The sequence below is a fragment of the Furipterus horrens genome, unplaced genomic scaffold (assembly GCF_987537825.1).
Source record: "Furipterus horrens unplaced genomic scaffold, mFurHor1.1.pri manual_scaffold_9, whole genome shotgun sequence".
Classification (NCBI taxonomy): Eukaryota; Metazoa; Chordata; class Mammalia; order Chiroptera; family Furipteridae; genus Furipterus; species Furipterus horrens.
This window is the reverse complement of record NW_028327179.1, coordinates 101,670,773-101,689,200: the sequence shown is the minus strand read 5'-3', so window position 1 is coordinate 101,689,200 and position 18,428 is coordinate 101,670,773. Positions and strand designations below refer to the sequence as shown.

At 60.6% G+C, this 18,428-nt stretch overlaps 1 protein-coding gene across 1 annotated transcript in view; it reads right to left on the bottom strand.

Annotated features, from left to right (window-relative positions):
• Positions 1 to 1,909: 1,909 nt before the first annotated feature.
• The window catches only part of DPP6 (dipeptidyl peptidase like 6), a 352,854-nt gene continuing 336,335 nt past the window's right edge, over positions 1,910 to 18,428 (bottom strand). The window contains exons 19-26 of the mRNA XM_090287723.1: positions 18,300 to 18,369; positions 11,926 to 12,120; positions 9,112 to 9,166; positions 6,919 to 7,030; positions 5,506 to 5,564; positions 4,711 to 4,783; positions 4,526 to 4,599; positions 1,910 to 2,861 (exon numbers count right to left, since the gene is read on the bottom strand). Of these exons, the coding sequence (XP_090143849.1) occupies positions 2,718 to 2,861; positions 4,526 to 4,599; positions 4,711 to 4,783; positions 5,506 to 5,564; positions 6,919 to 7,030; positions 9,112 to 9,166; positions 11,926 to 12,120; positions 18,300 to 18,369 (782 nt within the window). The 3' untranslated portion in view covers positions 1,910 to 2,717. The remainder of the gene's footprint in view (positions 2,862 to 4,525; positions 4,600 to 4,710; positions 4,784 to 5,505; positions 5,565 to 6,918; positions 7,031 to 9,111; positions 9,167 to 11,925; positions 12,121 to 18,299; positions 18,370 to 18,428) is intronic.

Below are 18,428 nucleotides of genomic sequence, written 5' to 3'. Positions count from 1 at the left end.
CAGGATCTGCGGGACCGAGGAGGGCTGAGTCCCGAGGGGGCCCGAGCTCAGCGCGGTGCTCCCTAGCGTGTGGGCCCCGCACGTGCGTGTCATCGTCCAGGCTCCGGGCCGACGCAGTGACACCGATTCGGGCCCCTCTGTGTGCGCGTTACCCCCAGCGCTCGCAGCCCTTCACGGTGACGGCCGGCCGAGCCATGAAGACACCGCCCACGACGGGGCCCGGGCCGCACCGGGACCGGAAACAGCTGCAGCTTGTTGCTGGTTCAGAATCTGGACCCGGCCTCCGTGCTGACCAGGCTGCGCTGGGGGCCCCAGTGCTGGCGATGGGGGGCACCCCACAGGGACACTCCTGGCCCCGGGGCCCAGGCTTCAGAGCTCAGCAGCAGACAAGCTCAGCAAGGCGCAAGGGGAGGGACAGCGGGCGGCAGGTGCCCGCCTGTGTGATTTCGGGGGACCCCCGACTCCTCTGGGCTTTGATGCCCTATGTGTGCAGTGGGGGGCGGGGTGGGGGACAGACTTCAGATTGTGAACGGCTGCTGGGAGCTCATGGTTTGCAGAAGGGAGCCCGGCCCCCAGGACCTGCGTGCAGGGGCCGCCCACCCAGCCCTGCTTACGGAGTCGGCGGAGACCCAGCCGGCCGAGGGGCGCGGGGAGCTGCCCTGGTCTCCAGCTTCTCTGCGGGTCTGGGTCAACTTCACCAGCCCCCTGCTTTCTGGCTGGGCTCCGTTTACACCTGAGTGACTGAGCTGACGAGACACGGAGGGACGAATGTCCAGCAGGAGCAGGTGTTTGTGAAGTCTTGTTGCGTGCGGTGCCGCGGCCGCCGTGGCGGGGATTTTCCTCCAGGGCAGGGACACCCGCCGCCCAGGGCTTCCCCAGCGACACGCGCATGCACTCGCTCTGACCTGGGCTTCCCTGGTCCGGTCCTGTGGGCGCCACAGAGGCGGGTTTGTCCGCTGCCCGTGGGCGCTGGGGCCACGCGCCTGCCCAGGCCCAGGCTCAGTGGCCACCTTAAGGACCTCCCAGTGCCCTGCACGCTCTCAGGGGGACAGGCGGAAAGAAAAGAGCTCTCCGAATGGCAAAATAACGTTTTATTCCGTGGATGCACGAGAGCGCCCCCCACACCTCCACGTCCCTCCCCCGGCGCTCATGGCCAGAGCTGGCGTCCCTAGCAGGCGTGAGGTCGGCCGAGCCCCTGACACGGCAACAGGGTGCCCACGTCCCGTTCCCGGTGGGCGTCCTGCAGGTCAGCACGTCGGCACGTTCCACAAACGCGTCACCTTCAAAATCTCATGGAACTACTCCGCTGGCCGTGACGGGACCCGAACCCCTAAGCCCCACAGCGACATGGACGTGTCCTCCCTGCTGGCAAGGTCTGAAGGAACCCCGTCCCCGTGGGCCGGAAGCCGGAGAAGTCAGGACTGACATTTGGGCAGGGAACAAGCTTCCGAGGGAACGGCGGTGAATGACGGGTTTCAAACGAGCAGGTGGAGAGAGTGCAGGCCAGCCAGCGTGGGCATGCAAGTGACATGGGATGACAGGGACCGCGGGAGGGGCCAGGGGCACAGTGTGACGCTGGCGCACATGCCTGTCTTTATATACAACAAAATGAAACGCACGCAGCCCCCACGGTACGTCCGGCCGAGGGTCCCTCGCAGCATCCACGGCCGCTCCGATGCGGCGGCAGGGGTCGGGGTGCACCAGGTGTCGCCAGGGTGCAGGCCCACACTCTCCACAAGGGCTCCCGTCCCCTGAGCACCCGTGACAGACCTGGGGTGGAGCCCACGCCTTTTTTTTTTTTTTTTAAACCAAATGTCATCTGAACAGGCTTGACAACTATCAAGGGGGAAAAGGACAGGCTTCAGGACACAGGCAGACGGGCAATGAGAATCTACGCAAACCCCGTGGCTGCGGGGTGGGAGAGGTTTTATTCGTGTAGTTTCTGGTTTTAGTAAGTGGGACGGGCTGTCTTTCTCCCGTGTTTGGGAACGCCTCAAGCCGCCCTGGAGGAGAGAGCAGTTAGTTACTTCTGATCTGTGTCTTCGTACGAACAATGCAAAGCTCACAGGCCGACGGAGGGAAGCAGAGCAAAACCAAGGAGAACAGACGGACGGACGGACAGACCCGGCACAGAAGAACGACCCCACGACCGCAGACAGTGTCAGGTAAAAACCATAGAAAAATACGAGTTAATTCCCTAAGGTTAACCGTTAGCGTAGCTGCAGTAAGACCGCGTACATCCCTTACAATGCTGCACGTCCTAGTGACAGAAAGGAGCAAGCCAACCTATGAAGTAGTGAAAATAATTGTGCTCTAGTTCATTCCATGGTGTGGCTGGGTCAGACGGGGTGCGGTGTGGCCGGCGGGACGCGCGCTCTGGCCGGGCGGGTGTCTGCACTGCGGCTGGACAGCTCCAGCCCAGGGCCGGCGTCCTCTGTTCCTGGCGGGGTCAGGGGACCCACCTGTCGCTCTGTGGCCAGCAGGAGCCCGTGACGGTCCCGGGCTCCCTGGAAGCCCGTGGAGCGATGAGGCCTCTCCACCGGGAAGGAGCTGGTTTCTGAAGCAAAACGGCCTTCGGGGCCTGAGACACACATGCTAGGGACCGGGGACGCTCCCTGCCCCCCACCCCAGCGCGGGCAGCAGGAGAGGGGGGCGGGGTGCCCAGCCCCACACGGGTCCAGGGAGAGCCCCGCTGTGGTCGGCGCGGCGGGCGGCGCTCAGTCCTCCTCCTCTTCCTTGACCGTGGCTGCCGGGAGCTTGTCCTGCTCCCTGAAGCACCCCACGAAGAAGTTGACGAGGGTGCGGTGCAGGTGCTGCCTGAGGGCGACGCTGTGGAAGTAGTGGCTCTCGTCCGGGTAGATCTGCAAGGAAGGTGAGACGTGAGGGTGGCCCACCCTCCCCGTGGGAGACCGGGGCGCAAGCCCCAAGCCCCACAGCGACATGGACATGTCCTCTCTGCTGACAAGGTATCAAGGACCCTGGCCCTGGTGGGCCGGAAGCTGGACAAGTCAGGACTGACGTCCGGGCAGAGAACAAGCTTCCGATGAAACAGCGGTGAGTGACAGGTTCCCTGCGAAGGGAGTTTCCGGCACGCTTTGCCTCCCGGAGGCTCAGCCGGGAGCAGGGGCATCGGCGCGGGCTGAGCAAGACGTGTTATTCGGTGGGCTCTGTGTGGGCTTGAATCTGCAACATGTACGCGTGCGCGGGGGCCCAAGCATGCAGGGGCCACGGCGCCCGTGGAAGCGGCCAGAACTTGGCACGCTCGCTCTAAGCACGCAGGACAAGGTCTGGAACGCAGGGCGCGCTGAAGGGCGGTAGCTGATCCTTCGGCGGCCGCGTGTAATGGCGCCGCCCGTGCACTAGGGGCGCTGCGCCACGTCCGCGGAAAGGGACCTGTCCCATCAGGTTCAAAGCCAAGTCTAAGGGACCGGGAAGTCCCGCTTCTGCGTTTCGAACTGTGTCTTCCTCTTACGCCTCTGGAGGAGGCTAGTCCCTTTAGCGTGTTTATTAGGGGCTGTGCCGCTATGTAACGTACAGTAAGATTTGCACCGCGCAGGAGCGATACATGAGAAACAGAAGGAAAACGGGGAAGCACAGCCTTCCTGCCCTGGGCCCCCGCTGCCGCACGCCCTCATCTGAGCGCAGTATCTGCTCAGGCGTTCACTGTGTGTGTGTGGGGGGCCCAGGGGTGCTGCTCAGCACTTGCTGACGGACAGCCTCCCCCTGGGGGTGTGGCCCACGCTAACCCACCCGCCACGGCAGCCCTCACGTGGGCCACGAGCTGAACGGAACGCGTCAGGAGAAGCACACGCGCGACGTTAACCAAGCCCCTCCTTCCCGGCCCCACCCGAGCGGGACGCCCGAGCACACGGCTCCCCCGACCGGCCCAGCCCACGCGTGGGCACAGGAGAGCGCTGCGGGCAGGGTGATGCCAGGGGCTGCGGCCGCGGGACAGGGTGTTAAGGGAATCCGGGGCTCAGGAAAGACACCGGGGTCACGCCTGTTTTACCAGAGGAACCGGGGGTCGGGAAGGGGTGGGGGACGCTTCCGGCAGCAGCAGTCAGAGCTCGGGGGCAGCGAGAAGGCTGAGGGGTTGGCTCTCGGGGGCTGGCGGGGGGGCTTCATCGACGGCTCAGCCACAGCAACTCTGCAGCGCCCGGCGGGTCCTGAGTGACTGTGTGCTCAGAGCGTGGCTTCTGGGAGAAGGCTCAGCACGCGCTGACGCCACTGTCACGCACGCTGGGACGGGAGCCCCATTGCACCCCGACCTCACGGTTGGGTGGGGTGGCTGCTGGCTGGCCTTGCTCAGCACACAGGTGCTGGGGGGCGGGCGGGGGCAGGGGAGGTCTGAAGGGGTTTACACAGCCTGCCGGCAGGACCGAACTACCCCAAGGCCGGGAAAGGCCAGCCTGTCTGGTCTCTCGGACGCGCCTGCCCGTCTGACCGCCACGCAGAGGGGCGCCAGCAGAGGGGCGAGCCGGACTGGCCACGGATCCGCGCCTTCTCGGGTGTGTGCGTGCCGTACCTGTAAGCTGTAGTTAGCCTTCCCCTTGATTAGCTGTGTAATGAGTTCTGCCGTGTGCTGGAAGTGGATTTTTTCTGTTGGGAAAGAAAGAGAGAGAGAAAAGAGGAAAGTTTGTCCAGACCCGGAACTCCCTTGGGGTGCGGCTCTCACGGGATTCGCGGCGATTGACTGTCTTCGGGGCTCACCATCAGCGGTGGCGTGAATGATCAGGAACTGCTGTCCTTCCAGCGCGGACACCCGATGGGCCACCTTGGTCATCTGCACACGCGGGGGCAAGAGGACAGAGTTAGTGGCCGCACGGTGGGGGCGGGGTGGTGTGGGTACGGAGACCCCTGAGAGTCAAGGGCAGAGTCTCGGGATCAGAGCTCCGGACAGTCGGGGCTTCCTGTCAGCAAGGACACTCACAGCAGACACAGAAGCCCGGGTTTCCTCCCGCCAACCCCTCTGCTGAGGAGGAAGGGGCGGAAGACAGGGATGGAGACGCGCTGGTATTGGGGGCTGCGACATCCGGCCAGGCAGTTCCGCTGTCCTTGCTAAAGTTTCAGCCTTGGGGCCCCTGTCCAGCTGCAGAGTGCAGTCCGCCTCCCCGCTGTGACACCCACTTCACGTCACTGAACGGCTGGGACTTAGCGGGACACATTGCAGGAGTTGTCTGTCCCCTGACCAATAGCCCTGGGTCCCGGGGAGCCCGGGGGCTCCTGCACCCAACACAGAAGGACCCTGGGACACCCAACGACTTTCCCACTTTCTTCCTTGTCCCCAAGTTCCAGAATGGGGAATGACACCGACCTGCGGGGGTCACAGTCACCTCTGTTAACAGAACGGTGGAAGGAGGGGGACAGGAGCGGTAGCCTTGGAGGAAGGAGGGCGGGTTCGGGCAGGGCCGGGGGTGGGTGGGGTGGGCTCAGAGGGCAGGAGACTGGCTTCACCAAGCTCCCCAATTCCCCGTTTGGCCACGTGGCCGCTGTGCCCAAACCTACCTCATAAGCTCTGTTGTCAATGCCGTGGAGTCCCAGGTACCTCTCAGAAAACGCCGATGCTGGGTACAAAGCAGAGGAAGAGAGGGTCACCCCATCTGTGCGGAGCCCAGACTCGGGAACTCCCCGGGACGGGGCTGGGGAGTTCCTCTTGCCCAGCAAACCTGTGTCTTTAAAACACCAGGCTGGACCTCTTGGGCGTTTCCACAGCGATCAGAGGATACCACGGTGACATTTAAACACGTGAGGGCTGGGGATGGAGTTTCGGGCAGGAAGGTGAAACCTTAATTCAGCCAAACCTACTCAGTCTGAATCCTAAAGACACAGGGCACCCATCCAGCTCACACAGGGCAGAGAGAATGAAGGGGGAGAGCAGATTCCCTTCAGGATCCGCCATGCGCTGAAGTCCCGGCACGTCCTGCCTGTCCCCACCCTGGCCCAGGTCCGGGCTCGCGTGAGGGGCTCGGGGTGGCCCCGTTCACAAAGGGTTCCCAACAGAGTCCACACATTTTGGGGACATTCAGGTGCAGGATGGCAATACGGATGTGCCTGCGAATCAGGCATGTTGGAAATGGCGTGATTAAAAAAATTAATAAAGACTCACCGAGTTTTAAAAATGGAAAATATGGGAAGACTCATTTACAGAGTGAAACTTCGGGACTGAGCGCTCTCGAGTGTCGGGAAGCTGACGTCTGCCTTAGGGCACTTGGTAGCGGTCAGCGTGGGGGCCTTCGGGCTGCTGGACGCCACAGTGGTCCCTGGGGCCCTCGGTGGGGCCCACAGGTGTGGAGACGGGGCACGGGGGAGGGTTACCGCCACAAAGCCATTCACATCCAGAGAGAAGGGGCTGGCTGATCAGAGGGAGGGGGAGGCAGGAGCCTCAATCCCCCAGACAGTGACGCAGAACCACGTCTGTGCCCAGGCTGAGGTCTGGTTCCCACAGCTGGGAGGTCCCTGGGACAAGTGCTCCGACCCCGTCCCTGGTCTCCAGCTCCTGCTGGTGAGAAAGCCACTCTCTCCCGCCAAGGACAGGTGCCTGCACTGCCCGGAGGGAAGGCAGGCAGAGGGCAGGGAGCTGAGCCCTGATACCCGCACCCACTTCCACACCGCGCAGCGGTCCCTGCTCCGCCCGTCCGCACACCAGAGCCCCTGCCTGCCTGGGACACGGCCCGTGCGGGGCCCCTGCCCGGGGCAGAGCCACTGGCTGAGTCTTTAGTTCCTGGTCACCTGCGCGGGGCGCGGTTCACAGGCCCTGGGACAAGGGGCGTGAAGCCCTCCCTCCTGTTCCCCAGTCCCTCTCTGAGCTTTGCCCGTGAGCCTTACACCCCACGTAGTTCATCACCGACTGGGAGCCGGAGGTGGGGGCGGGCGGAGGGCCACAGGGTGGGGGGCTTGGCTGTGTGCCCAGGCCATTACCGTAGAGCTTGAAGTCTGTTATCGGAGAGAGCGCAGCGCCGCAGGCGAAGACCGGCCCTTGATTTTCACCCTTCGCGGGGAGGATGTACGTGCTCAGGTACCCGCCGTAGTCCTGGGGGGAGAGCAGGAAGTGAGTGGGGGCCGGCGTTGTTCGTTCAGCCATGACACCGGCCTCAGGTGCGCCGGCCACTCAGGCAAGTGTCCGCACGGAGCTGCTTTAAAAAAGTTCAACTTCTGATTTTTTAAGGCAGGTAAAAACTCAAAACCAAATCCCTTCCTAACTAAGCAGTCCGCGATGCAAGTCCTGCCCTCTCCGGGGCCCCGTTCAGGTGACGGGAAGGGGCCAGGGGGGCATAAGGGGTTGGCGGGCACGACCCCCTTCGCTGTGGGCCTCCGAGAAAGCGCCAGATGGGACAGCGTTCTCTGCTGCGGTGCCTCCCACCTCTTGGTTGGCGTGTGCTCGGGCCTCCCTGCGACCCCAAGGGACCGGGACACAGGTGGCAGGTTTGACGAGCAAAGGTGGGCAGGGAGGGCAGAGGCCCGAGGGAGCCAGGCTGTGGGCAGCTCTGCTCAAGGTGCACGCACACGAGCGTGTGGCGTACGTGTGGGTATGTCAGGGCGTGTGAGCACATGAGTGCACGTGTGTATCAATGCGAGCCAGCATGCAATACGTGTATGAGCATGTGCACACGCACGGACACGTGAGCACACATGTGTGGGCGCGTGCATATGCCTGTGTGAGCGCATGTATGGGAGAGTGATGGGTGCCAGCATGCATGAGCAGTGCATGCATGCACGTGTGCAAACACAAAAGTGTGCACATCAGCCTCGGTAGGTATGTGTGTAAATGTGTGTGTGCATGCGAACATGTGAGCGTGCATACGTGTGCATGTACATGAGTTGAGCATTGTGTGCATGTACACATGTGAGCATGTGGGCAAGGGTAAGTGTATGTGTGTAAACGTGTGTCACGAGCATGTGTTAGTGTGAGCATGTGAGCTGTGAGTGTGTGAGAGCGTGTGTGTGTGAGCACATGGATGAGGGGGTGGGAGGGCGGGGTGTTGTGAACCCCGCTCCTGCCGGAGAGCCCCCAAAGGCCCCGCCCTGCCTAACTCGCCGCAGCGTTGGCGGCCCGTGTGCGTGGGGCCGTCAGCCCTGTCCTCACAGTGTCCTCCAACGGGACGGGAGTGTCTCAGGGACACCCGGGTCGTGCCGCTTTCTGCCGAGGACACCACGGCACACGCTCTCGCCCGCAGTCGCGCTCCGGCGCTGGCCCACAGGAGCCCGGGCTTCCGTCCGCAGGCGCCTGCGCGCAGGAGCTCCGGGGCGGCCTCACCACGGCCCAGGCCCGGGAGCAGCGGGGGCGCCCTTCAGCCGGTGACGGGCACGTCACGGGCCGTCCGTCCCGGCGGTGGGCCACTGCTCAGCACAAGGAAGGAGGGCGCTCTCGGGCCACGGGAAGGCAGGGGGAGCCTGACGTGCATCGCACCGCACCCCGCGCGGCGCAGAGGTGCCCCGGCGGCTCAGGGCTATGAAAGGTCACGCGGCATTTGCAGCATCTTGAGATCACAGTTCTAATACGCTGCGTTTCCCCAGATTATTGGCGGGAAGTCGGTGATTCTCGCATGTTTATTCTTCGCCCAGCTTACGTGTGCGACCCTTCCAGAGTCTAGCCGAGAGCAAGAAGTGGGTGCTGCTTGCTGTCCAGGAGGGGGCCCGACTGCGTGCCCTCCTGGAAATGGCACCAGTGTGCAGGCGAGACCGGGGACAGGTGGGGAGGGCGGGGTGGCCGTGACCCCGCTCTGGGTGACCCTGTGATGAGGGGCACACGTCCCCGCACATCCGTCCCGAGCCACACGCTGAACAGCTGTGGGCTGAGCCCTCATGAGAACTGTGGGCTCCGGGGCGCTGCGCTGGCTCCCTGTAGGCCCCCCGTTCTAACAGGTGCGCCATCCGTGGGGCTGCTGGCAGTGGGGGAGGCTGTGCGGGGGGTGGGGGCAGCGAGCAGGGGCGTCTTCTGTGCCTAATCTCAGTGTAGCTGGAACCTAGAACTGCCCCCAAACAAAGCCCAGCGAGTCACCTTTCCCGAGGGAACCCCATGGCCTGCTTGCATCACCCCCAGACCAGGCCTGGGGGAGCGGCCGTGCAGGTCACGCTCTGGAACGGGGGGTGGTCGGACGACACAGCACTCACCTTCCCGAACACGGCCACGCGCGTCTTGTCAATGTATGGCTCCTTCAGCATCATCCTGCGAAGCCCAGGGAGCGGGTTAGTGCCCAGCGCGGCTGCGGCTGTGTCCCTGGGGCCCCCTTACAATGGTGCTGAAGACCACCCAGGTACGTGAGGCTTCCCGACTGAGCTCCCCAAGTGCACAGCAGCTGGGGCTGTGCTGGGGTCCCTGCCCCCTGCTGCCGTTGGCCCTCGCTTGGGCCACGTGACTCCCAGCCCTCCCAGACGCCGTGAGGGCGCTCCGGTGTCGGCGGGGACAAAAAGCGCTTTGGTTATGTGCAGCAGGGCTTGGAGTCGGGGAGCTGGGCTCCCGCCCCACCCGAGGTGACCTTTGCCCTCGGCTCCTGGGAGGGGGTCCCTGCCTCATGCTTCCTTTATCCAATGCCCCTCGTGCACCCAGTCTGAGTGCCTCTCGTCTCCTTGTGCTCCTGCCCCCCGACCGCCCACCCACGCCGCGCCCTGCGCAACCCCCAGCCTTGGCCCACAGTGTTCGGCTTGGAATGGGCAGTTCCCGTTTCCCGCCGGCAAATCCTGCCCGTCCCTGGGGGCGAGGCCTTGGCCCCCAGGGTTCCTTCCAGGCAGCTCTTTGCTCCGAGCTTGTGTGGTTGCACCATCTGTTCACGGGACCATCCCTTTCCTTCCAGTGGCGTGGCCTGTGAGGGCACTTGGTGCATGTCACCAGTGATGGCAAGTGCCACCATGAGCTCCAGGACAAAAGCCAGAGGTGGGGGACGATGGGACCGTGAAGGGCCCGGGAGCTTCGGGGAGCTGGGGAGCTGGGCTGGCTGTTCCGCTCTGACGACAGAGGACAGACCGGACCCTGACCGCAGCTTGGGAGAGCGTCCCGGGGCTCGAACCACGAGGACCTCAGCCTCCTCGCAGAGTCCGCGTGCTCCCGGGGGCCGCGGGTGTGCGACGGGCTCCCCGTGCTCCCTTTTGTAACCGTTGGGGCTCAGCAGGTGACGCTATTCCCCGGTTCCCGGGAACAGGCTCTGCCTTGCGTTCCGACAGATGGCGGGCCGATCCCTCGTTTCTAGAAAACACTGCGCGTGTATAGCAGCCCGTTGCCCTCGCGCCCCCCCAGCTCAGAGGGCAGAGGCTCCACGCGGCCGGCAGCTGAAGGACGCCGTGCCCCTCAGTGACCGGGGAGGCCTGTGCGCTCCCGGGGCAGGGGTCCGACCAGGGTGAGCGTGGGCAGGAGGAAGCAGCGGGCAGGGGAGGCACGAGGAGGAGGGACAGCGAGGTCAGGACAGCGTTGTCAACCCTGCGTGCGGAGCAAGTCCCCCATGGCTGCTGACGCCAGTCCTGCGTTCCCGCCGAGCCCAGCCTGGGACGCCTCCCGTGGGGGACAGGGCTGGCTGCTGGGCCTGCCGGCCTCAGGGTGACTGCCCACACATCCTGGGGCAGAGATGTCAGGAAAGCCGGCTGGGTGCTTCTGGGCTGCTCCTCCCTCCCTTTCTGGAAGTTTCTGGAAGGAGTTCCCTTCTCATCCTGCTGGCGGTGAGTGGAGAAGTATGCGAGGACGTGCCCCTGGCAGCCACCCTGTGCCCATGAGGACCAGCGGCCCAGGCGGCGGCTGCTGTGGCCGGCTGAGCGGGGAGACGCCAAGGGCTTTGGGGGCACTTCCGGCTCCTTAACAAAAGCACATTGGCCCCTGGGCACCTGTGTGTTGTAACGTCCAGCAAAGGCACGTCACCGATGCAGCTTCCCAGGCGGCCCGGTCTGCAGACGTCTCTCCCTCCTCTCCGTCCTCTGCCTGTGACGCGCCCAGGGCTGCGGCCGTGCCCCAGTCTCTCCCACCGGCTCACAGCTCCCTGCAGGCGCCGGGCTTCCACCCCTCACTACCCATTAAAAGGTCACTGACTGGGCACAGGCCACGGGCCGCCGCTGCTTTACAACAGGGAGACACGTTTGGGAAGGCCGTGGGGTGAACCCGTTCGGAGCTGCCCAGCACGCAGGTGTGACGGCCGGGGAGGCGAGGCGTCCAGATTCTTGCCCTTCAGCCACCAAATGCTTGTCAGCCGGGCTCTGGGTGCCCCTCTGCACGTGCCCAGGGCCTGGCACCGTGCTGCACAGTCCACAGGAAGGTCACTGTTTGGGTCCTTCTTGTCACTCTGAGCACGCGAGTCTGCAGACTCGGCGGGGTGGGTCTCTGTCTGTGAGCGCGTCCACCACGAAAACCCCTGCCCAGCGGGCCGGCGGCCAGGTGCTGCCTGGCCCGGGGGCTCGACGCCTTTTCTCCTGGGCCGTGAAGCTCAGTGAGCAGTGTGAGCTCCTGTCCCGGTGCTCAGCCCGTTCTGGCCTCTGTGGCTCTCCGCTGGGCTCGCTGACTCCGAGACAGGCGTGTGGCGGAACCACGGGCCGGATGCAGCCACTGTCGGGCCGTGCGGGCCTCCTGACGGGCCACCCGGGTGTGCGCAGGCCCTTTGCTCGGTCACGGCATGACCTGTCTTGTGCGCCCACCCTCAGCCACATCCTCTCTCTCTCTCCTCCTTGTGAAGAGGGATGCTGCGTGAGCACTGGCCGAGGTCTCTTGGTCTCTGTGCCGCGATGATCCATGACGCACATGTGACCCAGCCACGCGACACACACGCGACCCCCCAAGCGAAAACCGCCGGCGTTTGGAGGACTGGCCCAGTGGAAATACTCACGCCGGAGTCTTTTGCCACAAAATGTGTGCCCTGCCCAGGAAGACGTCAGAGAGGCCGCGGAGGGGCCAAGGGGACCGCGGCCTGCCCTGCCCGCCCCCCTCCGCCAGGACGTGCCCGGGGGGCTCACCGCACGGCCTCCAGCTGGTCGCGCTCCTCCAGGACGCCCAGCCGCCGCCGCACCTCCTGCAGGAGCCTCGTGCCCTGGAAGCCGCTGCCCCTGCCGTCGCACCGCAGCACCACGGCCCCGTGGCTGCTCACCAGCGCCGCCGGCCAGCTCACCTCGAACTTCTCGGCCACGCTCTGGCTGCCCGGGCTGCCGTCCCTGGGGAAGGCGGAGCCGGGGCGGAGGGCCCCCTGAGCGGCCGTGCCAGCCCCGCACGGGCGCCACCCCCGGCCGCCACGCCCGGCCGGCTCCGAGTCTCAGTCCGGACCGTCCCCAGCCCCGGGGGTGATGGGGCCCATGAGAACCCAGGGCTGCTCGAAGCACATGGCACCGGCCAGGACAGCCACCGACGGGCTCCGCTGGGGAGGGAAACTGGGAAGGAGCCTCCCACCCCCCCTGCGGCTGCCGACCCTGGGCGGCTCTTTCCCCCGTTCCTGCGCTGGCTTCCTCAGAGCGCCCCCTGCCCCCAGCCCCCGTCACCCGCGTGACCAGGACGCGGCCGCTTCTCTAGCAGAACCCGCGGCTTGAAGACAATCTCTCTTTCATGAACTCAGACGAAAGAGCGCACGGCTCGATTGGGGGCCCGTCTCGTTTGCGGCCCCTCGAAAGCCAGGCGGCCTGCCCTCTGTGAGGTGGACTGCCACCCGAGCCCGGGGCTGGGCCCTGTCCCCTGCCCCCGGTGGGGACGCCACCCTGCAGGCCGACACCACAGCAATCAGCACTCCCCGTCCTCCGCACTGTGGGGGCGCCAGCAGCAGGGCGGGCCCAGCATCACCGCCCAGGAGGCGACGCCAGCCCTGTGTGTGTCAGCCGTGGGCCTGTCTGTGTGACTGCGGGAGCTCGGGGGGCCGCGCCTGAGCCCCGAACGTGCAGGGGCCCCTCGTGCTGTGTGCTCTGTACCCGAAGGGCGCGGGGTTTATTTGGGGGACTTTTTGTTTGACACGTGTGCTGCCTGGTCCAGTTCCTCAGGCGCCTCGAGGTCCCCAGCCTGTGTGGCTGCCACAGTGGACGTCACAGCAAAAGCCTCACAGGCAGGTGCACAGGCCACCGCCAGCAGCCTGCGGCCCCCGGGCTCCCTTGTGGCAGGTCCTGCCGCAGCTCAGGGCGGTGGCTCGTGTGTCAGCGCAGCGCCTGCGGGGTCTCCCTAGGCGGCTGAGGAAACCAGCATGGGGGTCGGGAAGGGCGCTGATGATCGCATCCTTGAGGCGGGGGTGGGGCCTGTGTAATCAGGGAGAAGGGGCGTGCGTGTCTGCGTGTGTGCGGTGCGTGTGACGGTGTGTGGTGTGCATCGGGGTGACGGTGTGGGGGGTGTGTGTGTGGTGTATGAAGGTGTGTGTTGGTGTGATGTGTGATGGTGTATGTGATGTGTGTTGGTGTGATGGTGTGTGTTGTGTGTGTGTGTGATGTGTGTGGTGTGTGGTATGTGTTGGTACGATGGTATGTGTTGTGTGTGTGATGTGTGGTATGTGTTGTGTGTGATGTGTGTTGGTGTAATTGTGTGTGTGTGTGCTGTGTGTTGTGTGTGTGATGTGTGGTATGTGATGGTGTGTATTGGTGTGATGGTGTGTGTTGTGTGTGATGTGTATTGGTATGTGTGGTGTGTTGGTGTATGAAGGTATGTGTTGGTGTGTGGTGTTTCTGTGATAGTGTGTAGTGTGATGGTGTGTGGTGTTTCTGTGATAGTGTGTAGTGTGATGGTGTGTTGGTGTGTGTTGGTGTGATGTGTGATGGTGTATGTGATGTGTGTTGGTGTGATGGTGTGTGTTGTGTGTGTGATGTGTGGTATGTGTTGTGTGTGATGTGTGTTGGTGTGATGGTGTGTGTGTGCTGTGTGTTGTGTGTGTGATGTGTGTGGTGTGTGGTATGTGATGGTGTGTATTGGTGTGATGGTGTGTGTTGTGTGTGATGTGTATTGGTATGTGTGGTGTGTTGGTGTATGAAGGTATGTGTTGGTGTGTGGTGTTTCTGTGATAGTGTGTAGTGTGATGGTGTGTTGGTGTGTGTTGGTGTGATGTGTGATGGTGTATGTGATGTGTGTTGGTGTGATGGTGTGTGTTGTGTGTGTGTGTGATGTGTGTGGTGTGTGGTATGTGATGGTGTGTATTGGTGTGATGGTGTGTGTTGTGTGTGATGTGTATTGGTATGTGTGGTGTGTTGGTGTATGAAGGTATGTGTTGGTGTGTGGTGTTTCTGTGATAGTGTGTAGTGTGATGGTGTGTTGGTGTGTGTTGGTGTGATGTGTGATGGTGTATGTGATGTGTGTTGGTGTGATGGTGTGTGTTGTGTGTGTGTGTGATGTGTGTGGTGTGTGGTATGTGTTGGTACGATGATGTGTGTTGTGTGTGTGTGTGATGTGTGGTATGTGTTGTGTGTGATGTGTGGTGTGATGGTGTGTGTGTGCTGTGTGTTGTGTGTGTGATGTGTGGTATGTGATGGTGTGTATTGGTGTGATGGTGTGTGTTGTGTGTGATGTGTATTGATATGTGTGGTGTGTTGGTGTGTGGTGTTTCTGTGATAGTGTGTAGTGTGATGGTGTGTGTTGGTGTGATGTGTGATGGTGTATGTGATGTGTGTTGGTGTGATGGTATGTGTTGTGTGTGTGTGTGTGTGATATGTGTGGTGTGTGGTATGTGTTGGTACGATGGTGTGTGTTGTGTGTGTGATGTGTGGTATGTGTTGTGTGTGATGTGTGTTGGTGTGATGGTGTGTGTGTGCTGTGTGTTGTGTGTGTGATGTGTGTGGTGTGTGGTATGTGATGGTGTGTATTGGTGTGATGGTGTGTGTTGTGTGTGATGTGTATTGGTATGTGTGGTGTGTTGGTGTATGAAGGTATGTGTTGGTGTGTGGTGTTTCTGTGATAGTGTGTAGTGTGATGGTGTGTTGGTGTGTGTTGGTGTGATGTGTGATGGTGTATGTGATGTGTGTTGGTGTGATGGTGTGTGTTGTGTGTGTGTGTGATGTGTGTGGTGTGTGGTATGTGATGGTGTGTATTGGTGTGATGGTGTGTGTTGTGTGTGATGTGTATTGGTATATGTGGTGTGTTGGTATATGAAGGTATGTGTTGGTGTGTGGTGTTTCTGTGATAGTGTGTAGTGTGATGGTGTGTTGGTGTGTGTTGGTGTGATGTGTGATGGTGTATGTGATGTGTGTTGGTGTGATGGTGTGTGTTGTGTGTGTGTGTGATGTGTGTGGTGTGTGGTATGTGTTGGTACGATGATGTGTGTTGGTGTGATGGTGTGTGTTGTGTGTGTGTGTGATGTGTGTGGTGTGTGGTATGTGTTGGTACGATGATGTGTGTTGTGTGTGTGTGTGATGTGTGGTATGTGTTGTGTGTGATGTGTGGTGTGATGGTGTGTGTGTGCTGTGTGTTGTGTGTGTGATGTGTGTGATGTGTGGTATGTGATGGTGTGTATTGGTGTGATGGTGTGTGTTGTGTGTGATGTGTATTGATATGTGTGGTGTGTTGGTGTGTGGTGTTTCTGTGATAGTGTGTAGTGTGATGGTGTGTTGGTATGTCGGTGTGATGTGTGATGGTGTGATGGTGTGTGCTGTGTGTGTGTGTGATGTGTGTGGTGTGTGGTATGTGTTGGTACGATGGTGTGTGTTGTGTGTGTGTGTGATGTGTGGTATGTGTTGTGTGTGATGTGTGTTGGTGTGATGGTGTGTGCTGTGTGTGTGTGTGATGTGTGTGGTGTGTGGTATGTGTTGGTATGATGGTGTGTGTTGTGTGTGTGTGTGATGTGTAGTATGTGTTGTGTGTGATGTGTGTTGGTGTGATGGTGTGTGCTGTGTGTGTGTGTGATGTGTGTGGTGTGTGGTATGTGTTGGTACGATGGTGTGTGTTGTGTGTGTGTGTGATGTGTGGTATGTGTTGTGTGTGATGTGTGTTGGTATGATGGTGTGTGTGCGCTGTGTGTGTGATGTGGTGTGTGGTATGTGATGGTGTGTATTGGTGTGATGATGTGTGTTGTGTGTGATGTGTATTGGTATGTGTGGTGTGTTGGTGTATGAAGGTGTATGTTGGTGTGTGGTGTTTCTGTGATAGTGTGTAGTGTGATGGTGTGTCGGTGTGATGTGTGATGGTGTATGTGATGTGTGTTGGTGTGATGGTGTGTGTTCTGTGTGTGTGTGATGTGTGTGGTGTGTGGTATGTGTTGGTACAATGTGTGTTGTGTGTGTGTGTGATGTGTGTGGTGTGTGGTATGTGATGGTGTGTATTGGTGTGATGGTGTGTGTTGTGTGTGATGTGTATTGGTATGTGTGGTGTGTTGGTGTATGAAGGTGTGTGGGGTTTCTGTGATAGTGTGTAGTGTGATGGTGTTTTGGTGTGTGTTGGTGTGATGTGTGATGGTGTATGATGTGTGTTGGTGTGATGGTGTGTGTTGTGTGTGTGTGGTATGTGGTATGTGTTGGTATGATGGTGTGTGTTGTGTGTGTGTGTGATGTGTGGTATGTGTTGTGTGTGATGTGTGTTGGTGTGATGGTGTGTGTGTGCTGTGTGTGTGATGTGTGTGGTGTGTGGTATGTGATGGTGTGCATTGGTGTGATGGTGTGTGTTGTGTGTGATGTGTATTGGTATGTGTGGTGTGTTGGTGTATGAAGGTGTGTGTTGGTGTGTGGTGTTTCTGTGATAGTGTGTAGTGTGATGGTGTGTTGTTGGTGTGATGTGTGATGGTGTATGTGGTGTGTGTTGGTGTGATGGTGTGTGTTGTGTGTGTGTGTGTGTGATGTGTGCTGTGTGGTATGTGTTGGTACGATGGTGTGTGTTGTGTGTGTGTGTGATGTGTGGTATGTGTTGTGTGTGATGTGTGGTATGTGTTGTGTGTTGGTGTGATGGTGTGTGTGTGCTGTGTGTGTGCTGTGTGTGGTGTGTGGTATGTGATGGTGTGTATTGGTGTGATGGTGTGTGTTGTGTGTGATGTGTATTGGTATGTGTGGTGTGTTGGTGTATGAAGGTGTGTGTTGGTGTGTGGTGTTTCTGTGATAGTGTGTAGTGTGATGGTGTGTTGGTGTGTGTTGGTGTGATGTGTGATGGTGTATGTGATGTGTGTTGTGTGTGATGTGTGTTGGTGTGATGGTGTGTGTGTGTGATGTGTGTTGGTGTGATGGTGTGTGTGTGCTATGTGTTGTGTGTGATGTGTGTGGTGTGTGGTATGTGTTGGTGTGTGTGGTGTGTGTATGTGCTTCTTGGCAAAGTGCTAGCCTGTCCAGACAGTGAGGGAAGTGGGCCATGGCAAGTGGAGGCGGAGTCTGGGCTCTGGGTCCTGGACGAGCTGGGCCAGCTGAGCTGGTCCATCGGGCTCTGAGATCCACGAGTGGGTGACTTCCCTGTGGCCCTGATACACTCCAGGCTGGCCTCTGCCCTTCCCTGACCCTTTCCAAGCCCTCAGGGGGCGGGCTCCCGCCAGGCAGTGTCCTCACGGGCTCACGTCCTGCGGCCGGAAATACCGGACAGGGAAGTGAAGAGATACGCTACCCCTTCCACGTGGTGGGGGGCAGGTGAGCCCCAGTAACCTTGGCATCCACTGAGGTCCTGGTTGGCTCCACACTGGGTGGGTGGGGGGTCCCTAATCAGACTCTGCACCTTTGGAGGAGGGTAGAGAGCCCTTAAAAAGCTGTTCTAGCCCTGGCTGCTGTGGCTCAGTGGATTGAGTGCAGGGCTGCAAACTGAAAGGTCACAGGTTCGAGTCCCAGTCAGGGCACAGGCCTGGGTTGAAGGCCAGGTCCCCAGTTGGGGGATGCGCAAGAGGCAGCCACACAGTGATGGTTCTCTCCCTCTCTCTTTCTTGCTCTCTTTTCCTTTCTCTAAAAATAATAAAATATTTTTTTAAAAAAGCTGTTCTAAACTGGGGGGCCTATTCATCAACACAGGGAATATCTGAAACAATTCTTTGTTGGCAAATGCACAGGTTCAAGGCAGTTTCATAGCTGAAAATGCCGCTCAGGCCAGTGGGGTAGGCAGTGGGCAGGGCTAGCTGCTTCTCAGCCACCAGGGGGAGCCTCAGAACACACCTGTCCTGCCAGGTGTGGCCCGACTTCGCCACCAGCTTTCTGACTGTGTCTGAGCCTGAGGACCCGCCGTGACAGCGTGACCTACATGGAATCTGCAGACCTGCTCGCGCCGTGACCAGCTGCCCCGGGAGGGTACAGTGCCCTCTGTTCTCTGACGTGTGGCATCACCGACAGTTACAGAAACTGCCCTGACGCTGGCTGATGGATAACTTAAGTTTTTACTTTGCAACATCATGTCCCTTCTTGTCACTGGCCTAAGAGTTCAATGTTTGTTTCTCCTGGAGTCCGCAGCCAGCACCCCGAAAAGGAAGAGGTGGGGTACTCACACCACCAGGAGCAGCGGGTAGTGGCTGGTCTCCGTGAAGGTGGCTGGCTTCAGGATCTGGATGGGCAGACCTGGCGGACACAGAACACAGGCAGCTGGTCAGGGCCGTGTGGCCGGGGGTGGGGAGGGT